We start from the raw sequence: 11,242 nt of genomic DNA, 5'->3' as shown, positions 1-11,242 counted from the left end.
AAATAACCACGCTTATTACATCATTAGATTTGAATTTGATAATTTTATTTATTTATTATTTAATTAAATACCAACGACGTGATAAATATGGCGCTAAAGTTAGTATTCTACACCCCGCCGAGAAACATTCCATATGGTCTCAACACAAGAGGTTCGGTTGCTACAGTCGTCACTGATGATTTGAGCATGCATCAACACAACCAGTGGTCCATTGAGCTATTCCTATAGAATCATATTCATTGAGGCCTAATCCACCAAGTGATTTTCATACAGGCCTGTCTCCCTCAACTCCCTTGTTACACACCAAGCCTGGTTAGGCTTTAAGAAAACTAAAGCAAAGTTAACAAAATGCAAAGAACATCAGCAGGGGGGGGGGGGGGGGGGGGGATTTGAAGAACGTTCAAACTATTTTTATGAATGTGATAATAAAAGCACAGTTCCCATTCCTTCTCAAGGCCCGGATACTTAAAAACAATCAGCCACGCGGTTCTCAACCCGTTTTGGCCCTCCCTCCCTAAACGAACGGACTCCTACAACTACGAATTATGAGGAAAAAAATTACGAGCACTTGGTGCCAAGCTTTATCTCTAGACTGAGTTGCTGGCAAGAGAGCTTCCTCATCACAACTCATCCTGCAAACAAATATGAAACATGGAAAATTGATCAGCGCACAGCCAATTACACAATTTAGATTTCACATCATTTCAGGGGAAAGAAAACCTACATGTACTTCATCTTCATCGTCAGCCGTGTCAGCTTTGGTCTCGGCATCGGAATCCTCTCCTTCAGCATCACCAGCCTCGTCCTCCTCCTCAGCCTGAAAAAACAGGATCGTGCAATTAGTGCCAGAAACACAAGTAAATATCAAATGTTTTAGCAAGAAGTTGGTATGCTTACATCGGAGTCAGCTGGATCTTCCTTGGATTCCTGAAATGATCAAAACTCAAAGGTTAGGAAAGAGTTGTACAATTCCAGAAACAGAATTAATGCAGTAATATGGAATGGCAAACGTCCTCCAACAGCTTTCTACTGCAAAAAGCACTCGCCCCACTTAACAACACTAACAAGCACCCCCGAAAGACATTACTTTAGGAGTTTTAACATACAGGAGCATGATACAACATGAAAAAAATAAATAAAATCAGTCCGTTCTCACATCACATCTAGAATGGTTTCATTTAAGAAAAAAAATCTGAATCTGCAAAGCAAACCAATATACATCTCCTGTAAATTACAGAACATCCACATAATTTTTCATGCAACACAAGACCAAGAAAGTACCTCCTCGTCTCTTTTCTTCTCTACCTCTTCGAATGCTGCCTTCTCAGCCTGCAAAATTCAATAATGTCATCAATCAATGTCATCAAAAGGCTCCACTTTGGATGATTTAACTTCAATGAGAAAAGCCACATACATCTTTCTGCTTTCCCCATGTTTCTTCAGCCATCTGCTTTGCGTACTCGGGGTCGTCAGAGACCAAGACATTGTCAAACAAGGTTCCAGATTTCACCTGGCATAAAACAAAGTTTTTTGTCACTGAGTGGATTGATCAGAATTTGACAATAGATATGGTGAGATAAATACCTGCCACAACTCAATGCCAACATATCTCAAGTCAGGGTAAACATAAAGTTCTGGATCATCCTTGAAATCTGCGAAACATTCACATTTAATCAAATACCATTTAACTGGAAATTTAGGGGAATATAAAACAAATCCAATAAGAGACAAAAGCAAACCTGGGTTGTCAATAATTGGTGCCTTCCATTTGCCCTGGTAGTTGGGGTTCTTAATTTTCTGCAACAATAGCAGAGTTATAAATATATATGGTCCCTAAAGCAAAAGGCAACATCAAAAGCTTTCAACTAAACACAGAGGCACAAACCTTTGGCTTCCATGGGCCCTTGTACTCAGGGTTAGGAATGGTTGGGGCAGTCCACTCACCATCTTCCTCATCATCCCAGTCCTCGGGCTACAATTGCAAACCACTTCAATTAGAAAATTATTTCTCAGAAATCAAAGATTCATAACACACTGATTAGAAAAGCAGGAACTTTAGTAACTACCTTTTTGGCTTCAGGATCTGGAAGTTCTTTAAGAATGTCATCATAACCCTGCAAAAATAAATAAATAATACATAAACCACAGATGGTCACATCAATTATACATTTCCAAACATCCTCCGAAGTTCAAAAATAATTTAATCTGTTACCTCTGGCTTCTTGTCCTCGGGATCAGCAATATACTCCTTGTCATCCCAATCTTCTGGCTGCCATCCAGTGAAGTTACATTGTCATCAAAACCATAAGGCCAACTAGCTAACTGTCATCAAAACCTAAAGGCAAACTAACTAAACAATATAGCAATTAGGGTGCTAGGTAATTACTTTCTTGGCCTCAGGATCCTTGATTGTCTTCGGTGGGAGAAGATCCCAGTCAGAGTACAAACTGCCGGTTTGCTTCTCCACATTGTCAATAAGGATACTATATGTAGCATCAGGACGGATGATCAATGTGTAGACATGAGAGAGCTGGTCAGTCTCACAAGGAACTTCCTTCTTGATCAAGTGGTTTGCTTCATTGTAGTTAAGAATGGCATGGACTTTCTTGGTGCTGTATCCACATATATCTGGTCCAAACATGATACTGCAACAAACCATTAAATGCCAGATCAGCAATTCAGACTAACACAACAATACTGTAGGATTACAGTGGGAAAAGCAGTAACCTGTATGGGGTATCACCACCAAATTTCTTCTGGTCAACTTCACCACTGAGCAACTTCATGTACCCACCACCACAGTCAAGCTTTTGCTCATGCTTGACGGAGAATTGGAAGACTAGTGTCTGATCCTTGTTGCTGAATTTAGGGAACTCAGCTGAAATAGCATAGAACCTATAGTCTTCACTTGTTTGGATACCTGCATCAAGATGCCAAAAAAATAAAGCCAACCAGCCAATCTCAACATACTTCAAAACACCAAGAGTTCAACCGTCAAACATTCCACTGGAAACATCGACAAAATACCTTTGTCATTGGGGTCTCCATTCCATTTTCCAGAAGTGTAGTTCCACACCCCAGCAGTGTTCTCATCTTTCTTCCAATCAGATACAACCCAGCTATTCTCCCATCCATCTTCAATTTCACACGAAACCACAAAAACCAGATTAGCAATCATCAAACATAACTTTAATCGTACAATGCCAATGCAAAATTAGAAATGAACCCAAGAAACATGCCACTAATCATTTGCCGATTACAAGAGTTTGACAATTCCACATTTCTTCAAACCTTTAGATAATGAAATCAGTAATAATTGCAACAATTGCTTTCATCATATCAAGGTTCAATAACTATAACACCGCATACTTGTTTACGAAATCCCTTCCCTTTTCTCCCTTCCAAATTTCACATGAAATGCAGCTCTAATTACAGCAATAAAATCCATAAAACCACCACAATCATCATCAGCTACTATACAGAACCATAAAACAGTACCGGATCTAAACAAAATTATTCCAGTTTTAACCTCAATTACTCTATAATTAACCAAGTCACCACTCCAAAACCACCAGATCCACACATCAAACACAATCACCGATCCTTTACCAATCAAATCGAAACCAATCTAGATCACTAACTACACTAAAACCACTACTCCTAAATTAATACGCATACAAATACGTACATCTATACGTTTATATAAATGCCGATAAATACCGAAATGAAACCCGAAAAAAAAGACCGATCGAATCAAATCAAAATGTGAGGCAAATTCAACGATCTAGATCAAATCACAAGTTTATTAGCTAATACACGAATAGGTAGATTTATGCGGTTACGTATAATTATACCTTCGAATCGTTCTTCGAAGAAGACTTTAGCAGATGCGATCGCGAAGAGAGAGAAGAGAATCAGAGGGATGATTTTAGGGTTTGCCATTTTACTTGAAAATGGAGCAGATTACACTGGGAGAGTGATCCTTGGAGGGTTTTTATAGAGGAGCGTTTTCGTGAATTTCCGCGTGGTTATGTGGACGAATAGGAAGTTGACGTGTAGGATTTGGAGTGTCATTGGAGTGACGTGGAAGTGAGGGATTGGTAAATAGCAGCAAATTTGTTGTGGGATTTTGGGATTTTCCTTTTTTGTTAGAGGTAAGCACGTGGCAGGTGATGGTTGGTGGGTTGGGATTAAGTGGGGCCGATTGAGAAGGGTTTTTTTTTTTTTTTTTTTAATGTTAAGCAGGTTTGATCTGGTTTTGTGTTTGGATTTTTGAAGTTTTATTAAGTTTTGGTTAGGTGGTGGATAAAGCTTACTAATCTCTCTAGAAGCTTCTATTTAGAAATAAATATATTTGGTTAGAAAATAATAATAAAAAATAAATATGCTTATAAAATAATTTTAAAATAGATATTTATTATGAATACATGTATTCTATTTCATTGTCTATATCCTTTCTATCTTATTAATCTCTCTAGAAGCATTTATTTAGAAATAAATATATTACATGTGTATTTTATCTCGTTGTCTATATCTTTTCTATCCTATTAATCTCGAGAAAATAACTAAATGCTATTTTAATTTTTGTTATTTTTATTCTTTTAAAAAAATAAAAAAAAATACATTTCCATCTTCATGTATGCACATCAAAAATTAGGTACCAAGTGCCAAATCCATGCAAATTGCAAAAGCCATGGTGCCTTTAAATCTTACCACAAAAAGCACCCAATTTTTCAAATGCAATGGGATATGCTAACATTTGTGTGGTAAGAGGATATTCCTTTAAGAAAGTATATAAAAAAGGCAATAAAAAATCCACCATGTAAGATAACTTTGGAAGGCCATTGAATTCATCCAAGCTGGTGGTGGGCTCCGGCACTTATTTTATTTCCTGCCTTGGATGCTTAGATTGGAAGCCACTCCATGCTCTGTAGCATATTGGCAAAGAGTCGGCCAGCCTCTTTCCAAATTTGCTGATGAAGTTTTCCATGTTCTACATTTTAAAATCCACAGCAACCTCCACTGACTGTCTCTTGTAGGATGAGCCTGTTGCTTCAGTCCAATAATGTAGTTTCATGCATGGTTTTATCGAATTTTAGTTTTAAATAACTATGTTTTTTTGATAAAAAAAATATTGAATTAACTCGTCAACAACCCATTAATCTGGTTCGGATCGAGTCAAAATTTAAATTTGGTTTTGTAACTGTGATTTCATTTTGATGTCCTGCGCGAGAGTTAAAATAAAAATTATTTTTTTATTATTTCAAGTAGACATAAAATTATTTAAGAAGAAGTAGTCATGCTTGACTCTTCATGTGCACATTGTTGATAGGGTGAAGACAATATCACCAGAATTCTACACATGAAACAAGAAATTAATGTACACTAGAAACTTGTTCAATTATTGTGAAGTTCTCTCAATTGCGGTATCAAAGCCATATATGTATTTTTGCTCCATCACCAGACAAGGAGAGCTCAATTAGGTGATGATGCTGCTTCACCAGCGATCAACGTATGTACCTGAATAATCCTGACAGCTTGATGGTCTCGATTAGAGAAATTTGAAGAGCAAACCTCCATGAGCGGCGAAGAATGGAGCAAAAACTAGTGACTCAACTGCCATCAGCTTTATCAGGATGTTAAGTGATGGGCCTGAAGTGTCCTTGAGGGGATCTCCAATTGTGTCGCCAATGACAGCAGCTTTGTGTGCATCTGAACCCTTTGGACCCAACGATTTTGCATGCTCCGATGCACCAGCCTAAACCACATTGCAATCCAGGATCAGACACAACATAGCTAAGAAATCTCGCAGACTGGTTTTAGTTGCAAGAACGAAAATTCTTACCTCTATGTATTTCTTGGCATTATCCCATGCCCCTCCGGTGTTAGAGGCCGAAATGGCAACCTGATAAGAGGAGAACAGAAAGACACTCTGCTTAACTCTGAACACCAGCAAAGTTTTCTATGGTTCTATAGTAACATAGCTCTGTTAGGGGAGATGAACAATGAGAACACACCTGAACACCAGAAACAAGTGAACCAGCAAGAACACCAGCAAGAGTTTCAACTCCGAATAAGGTTCCGGTGATAAGTGGTGTAAGCATAACCAAAGCACCAGGTGGGATCATCTCCCTGAGAGAGGCATCAGTTGAAATCTTGACACAGTTTGCGTAGTCTGGTTTGACTCTACCTTCCATAAGCCCTGGAATAGTATTGAACTGTCGACGAACCTCTTCGACCATTTTGAGTGCTGCACTTCCCACACTCTTCATTGTCATGGCAGAGAACCAGTATGGAAGCATAGCCCCAACGATCAACCCAATGAAGACCTTGGGGGTTAAAACGTCGACAGTATTGATGCCAGCCCTGCTGACAAAGGCACCAAACAAAGCAAGGGAAACAAGAGCAGCTGATCCAATAGCAAAACCCTGGGGCATGAAGCAGCAAAACGTTACAAGGATTTAGTGCGACTTGAGATCATCAAGTGGTGGCAGGAGTCCTTATGGAAACAACACAAGCCCATGGGATCTAACATGGAAAACAAATCAAAGAGTCACTGGCATTTTGGCAGTTAAAGAACAGATTAGTAGCCCTACCTTGCCGATTGCAGCAGTGGTGTTGCCAGCAGCATCTAGAGCATCCGTTCTTTCACGAATCTTATGACTCATGCCAGCCATTTCTGCAATACCACCAGCATTATCACTTATGGGCCCATAAGCATCAATTGCAAGACCAGTGGCAATAGTACTGAGCATTCCCAAAGCAGCCACAGCAATTCCATACATGGCGGCCAGGCTAAAGCTAACATAGATAGCAATGGCAATGGCAAATATTGGAACGATGACAGATTTGTATCCCAAAGCCAACCCGAAAATCACATTCGTCGCAGCACCTGTCCTGCAAGAATCTGCTACATCCTGCACGGGACTGCAGAATCCAACATGCACATAAATCCAAAGCATTTAAAGCAAGACCTTGAAAAATATAGAAACACTCAGGTGAATATTTTTTAACAGAAGAAACACTTTATAAGCCAATCCCAGGGTCACATACTCTCGATCATTATACTATTTTCTGACACTGGCAATGAATTATAAAAGGTTTTGTATTTCCTGAAAGCCGTGATTCTAACAACTATACGCAGCAATTTACAAGTCTAAAAGAAGGGCTACTTGCTAGATAATGAGATTCTTGAAGATGATAACCAACCTGTAGGCATTGCTAGTGTAATACTCTGTTGTATATCCAATCACAAGTCCAGCCCACAAGCCAATGGTGACACAGAAGAAAAGGTGCCTGCAGTAATATGTACTTCAATCAACAAAATGGAACCTACAAAATATTCCAGGGAAAAAGGCAATAGACTTTTGGTGGGTAGCATACCAGTTCTTGACAGCCTTCTCGGTTCCGAAATTGAAGAGAGTGAATTCTGATGGCAAAGCGAAAAAGCTGACCATGGCAATCCCAACAGTCATCAGAATCGTTGAGACAACGAGTTGCCTTTTCAATGATGGCTCAATTTGACTTACATCCCTGATCTCAGAGAGATCAGTTGCAAAAAGTGTAGTTATCAGGCAAACCACAATTCCAACTGAGCTTATAATCAGCGGGTAGGACATGGCTGTGTAGTCATGGCTAATACCAAAGGATGATATTGAAGCAACAAAAAGTGCTGCACAGGAGGCTTCAGCATAAGATCCAAATAGGTCAGACCCCATCCCAGCAATGTCTCCTACATTGTCACCCACATTATCAGCAATAACCTGTAATAAAACCGTCAACCATTGCAACCAATCAATGTTAATGGCACAGAGGATGAACTTTTGATCATGATAATCAGTCAAGGAGTTTTATAGAAGGTCAAGGAAATTACAGCTGGATTTCTTGGATCGTCTTCAGGGATATTCCGTTCAACTTTTCCGACAAGGTCAGCCCCAACATCAGCTGCTTTTGTATATATACCTCCTCCAACTCTTCCAAAGAGTGCCATTGATGAACCTCCAAGGCCATAACCAGTAATGGACTCATAAAGTCCTTCCCAGTCATCTCCATAGTAGATTTTGAATAAGATGATGGAGATATAGAGCACCAAAAGGCCATTTGCAGCAAGAAGAAAACCCATCACTGCCCCTGAGCGAAAAGCTGTAATAAAGGCCTTTCCTACACCCTTCCTTGCTTCTAGAGTTGTCCTGGCGTTGGCATAGGTTGCGATCTTCATGCCTAAGAAGCCTGAGAGGACAGAAGTAAGAGCACCAAGCAAGAAAGCAAGTGTGCTAAAGGCAGCGTTGGCAAGAGCTGGTTTACAAAGTTTCCCTTGGCTGTACGTGCAAGGTTCACTTTTGGTGCTGAATCCCTTAACTGAACCAAGGAAGAAGAATATGATGGCAGCAAAAACTACCATGAAGACACTGAGGTACTTGTACTGAGTAAACAGGAACGAGGTTGCCCCTGACAACAAATCAGGTCAAATAAACATCACAATTCTCAAAATGGTTTCCTCATCAATGCAAGAACATTTATATACTTTACCAAAAGCTCTAAAAGCCATCAAAGGATGGATCAAACCTGTGCAATTGAACTGTAGACACTACCTGCATGCTGATGATTGGCTAATACTCTTTCCAGTTATAATTCAAGTGTCAGCACTCAGGGCATCAATAAATTGGCATATGCCTTTAAAACAAGAAAACACAGAACTTGAAGGGCAATCCAAAGAGTCAACAAAGATAAACTTTCAACTTTCCAAGTTGCCTATCCCAAATTGACAAAAGGCTTATTTTTGCCATATATTTAGCCAAGGAGCTCATCATCCAGATGATCATCAACGTTATTGGCCTACAGTGGACAGAGAAGTTGTTGCTAACTAGCCAAAGAATAACCAGAGAAGACAAAATCAGAATCAGACACATGCAAACATACATTATGAAGCACCAGCAAAATCAAACCCAGAAAGCATAACAGACAAAAACATTCCATTTTTTTATTCAGAAAATAAAAACCCTAGCATAATATTCTTTCTTTTTTAGCATGAGAGATGATGGAACTCAACATCCTAAACTAAATAAAATATTTTATCAGGAAAAAAAAACCATCCAGAAGAATTTCTTTGGTCTATAATATAATCAAATTAAACTCCATGAAATCAAGAATCACAAGCAGAGATAGAGAGATTACCAACAGAAATGGCATTCTGGATTTCAGCACACTTGATAGAAACCTCAAGACTATCAATACCATCTTCTTCCTCTTCAATTAACTTACCACTATAACCATTACTAGAATCACCAGAAACCTTCACCTTTGACACTAAATACCACTGAAGCAAAGCAAAAGCGATCCCAACCAGAGCAGCAGCAGGTATCAATACCTGTGTGAGGCCTTCACTCAACATTCCCATTTGTAAATGGCTCACTACCTCTCACCTCAGTTTCTTCAGCAGTGTGTAGAATTATACCAGCACAAATGCAAACAGAACAAGAACTAGTTTTGGAACACTGACCTATAAAGTATAAACTACTGGCAGAGAATGTAGATTATCCAAAAAGATATCTGTAGAAGCCTTGATTGGTTGGTCCTTGGAATCTGAAAAGGAAAGAAAACTGGTAGGTTTGATCGACAGGTTAGACAAAAGGGATTCTTCCAAACGTTGGATTTTGTTAACCAGTTGATTTGATTAACCGTTTTAAAGTCTTGTCAGTGCTGTCTTTATTCTTATGTGCCAGCTGCCGCTGCTGTCATATGCCTTGTTTAAAGTCTTGTCACTTTGTAGATGAGATGAGCACTGGTAACTCATCAAAGTTTGGACAAGGGCAGAAAAAGAACACAAGATTAAAATCCCATTTGAGGAACCAAGTTAATTATATTTTAATTATTAATATTTTATATAATTAAAAAATATATATATATATACAATCCTAATTTCTCTAGAATAACCGGGTTTAACAACGATTGTCTTACCATCACAAAGTCACTTCTTTGATAAAATTAAAGATTTGAAAAATAATTTGACCTGACTATGAACATCCAATCCAGTCATACCCTCTTTTGCAAGATAAGACTTGCTTCGAATACTCATTTTTTTTCATCTTAACTAAGTTCTTAACCACCAAGTCACTCACATCACCTGTATGTGTGTGTATATTTTAATATATAGTTAATTTTAGTCCATGTTGTGATTATATAAAGGATTTTATATCCTCAAGGAAATTAATTTGTACGTGTGACAAGGCTTCTTTTCGGGTGGCATTAAATTCTTTGATGATTCGTGTGGTATAAGTAACATATATATGAAGTCTTAATCACCAAGGCAAGAGAGTTTTTGTCTAGAGAATGGGATGTTCACGTTCAGCCATCATACCGGGAAGTCAATAATACTGTAGATTGGCCAGGTAATTTTGGTTTTTCTGGATGTCTGAGAATATCTTAACGGTTATTTTTTAAAGTATATTTTGTTTGAAAATAAATTAAAATAATATATATTTTATTTTTTAAAAATTATTTTTGATATTAGCATATTAAAACAATATAAAACACTAAAATAAATTAATTTGAAGTAAAGAAAAAAATTACTGACCACTGTTTAATATAATTTTTTAGTGCATCATGCTCCGACTATTACCAAAAAAAACATGTGAAAAATCAGCATAATGGAGACAATGTTTTTAGTCTTTGTTTGGCCTAATAATGTAACATTTAACATTAAAATATAATAAAGGATCAAAGATTTTCAAAGTCAAGCATGTGGGTTTAATTAATACAAAGTAGTGTGTGACTTGTTAATGAAGACATGTACTTTTAATTACTCCCCGTTCTTAGTAATTAAGGTTAGATTATTGTTTGAATAAAATGCACGAGGATTGGTTTATCAAAATCCGAGTTAGTGGGCGACTTAATTGAAACAATCAATAGGTAGCGGATTTAAAGACGTTGATTATAGAATCATAAAAAATATTATTTTGATATATTTTTAAATAAAAAATACTTTAAAAAACAATAATATTAAAAAAAAAATTATTTTGCTTTCTTTACGTGAGTACTAAGTTTGGTCACAGAATAAGCAATTTCACTGTTCTCCTTGGTCAAATTCTTTATAGTGAGAACTATGAATGCATATTTCTGCGGAAGGATTCAAAGGATTTGAATGATACATATGCAGTGGATGCTATGCCAACTAATTTGAGACCAAAATATTATCTAATCTTCAAAGGAGAAAGCTTTTAGCCACATTTTACTTTGAATATTC

General features: G+C 37.7%; 2 protein-coding genes across 3 annotated transcripts; both read right to left on the bottom strand.

Moving 5' to 3' along the window:
• Positions 1–388: 388 nt before the first annotated feature.
• On the bottom strand, positions 389–4,019 carry LOC7478905 (calreticulin). Its single transcript, XM_002318921.4, has 14 exons — positions 3,855–4,019; positions 3,028–3,135; positions 2,728–2,920; positions 2,387–2,645; positions 2,213–2,269; positions 2,067–2,114; positions 1,886–1,972; positions 1,740–1,797; positions 1,585–1,652; positions 1,415–1,510; positions 1,282–1,329; positions 898–927; positions 725–817; positions 389–632 (listed from the first exon to the last, which is right to left on the bottom strand). Exons 1-14 carry the CDS (start codon positions 3,940–3,942, stop codon positions 621–623), a joined length of 1,245 nt encoding a protein of 414 aa, XP_002318957.1. The 5' UTR covers positions 3,943–4,019; the 3' UTR covers positions 389–620.
• Positions 4,020–5,235: 1,216 nt separating this feature from the next.
• LOC7478904 (pyrophosphate-energized vacuolar membrane proton pump 1) lies at positions 5,236–9,849 on the bottom strand. 2 transcript variants are annotated; one of them, XM_024583556.2, is made up of 8 exons: positions 9,175–9,849; positions 7,874–8,448; positions 7,384–7,763; positions 7,210–7,296; positions 6,597–6,927; positions 5,959–6,428; positions 5,846–5,927; positions 5,236–5,758 (listed from the first exon to the last, which is right to left on the bottom strand). In XM_024583556.2, the coding sequence occupies exons 1-8, from the start codon at positions 9,395–9,397 to the stop codon at positions 5,552–5,554; spliced, it is 2,355 nt and encodes a 784-aa protein (XP_024439324.1). In that variant the 5' UTR covers positions 9,398–9,849; the 3' UTR covers positions 5,236–5,551. The 2 variants fall into 2 exon arrangements, with proteins under 2 accessions (XP_024439324.1, XP_002318956.1); XM_002318920.4 differs by having other exon boundaries at positions 5,846–5,905; positions 6,018–6,428; positions 9,175–9,847.
• Positions 9,850–11,242: the final 1,393 nt, after the last annotated feature.

The sequence above is a fragment of the Populus trichocarpa genome, chromosome 13, assembly GCF_000002775.5.
Source record: "Populus trichocarpa isolate Nisqually-1 chromosome 13, P.trichocarpa_v4.1, whole genome shotgun sequence".
NCBI classification, from domain to species: Eukaryota; Viridiplantae; Streptophyta; class Magnoliopsida; order Malpighiales; family Salicaceae; genus Populus; species Populus trichocarpa.
The sequence above is the reverse complement of the archived record's forward strand: the minus strand, read 5'-3'. Positions and strand labels throughout refer to the sequence as shown.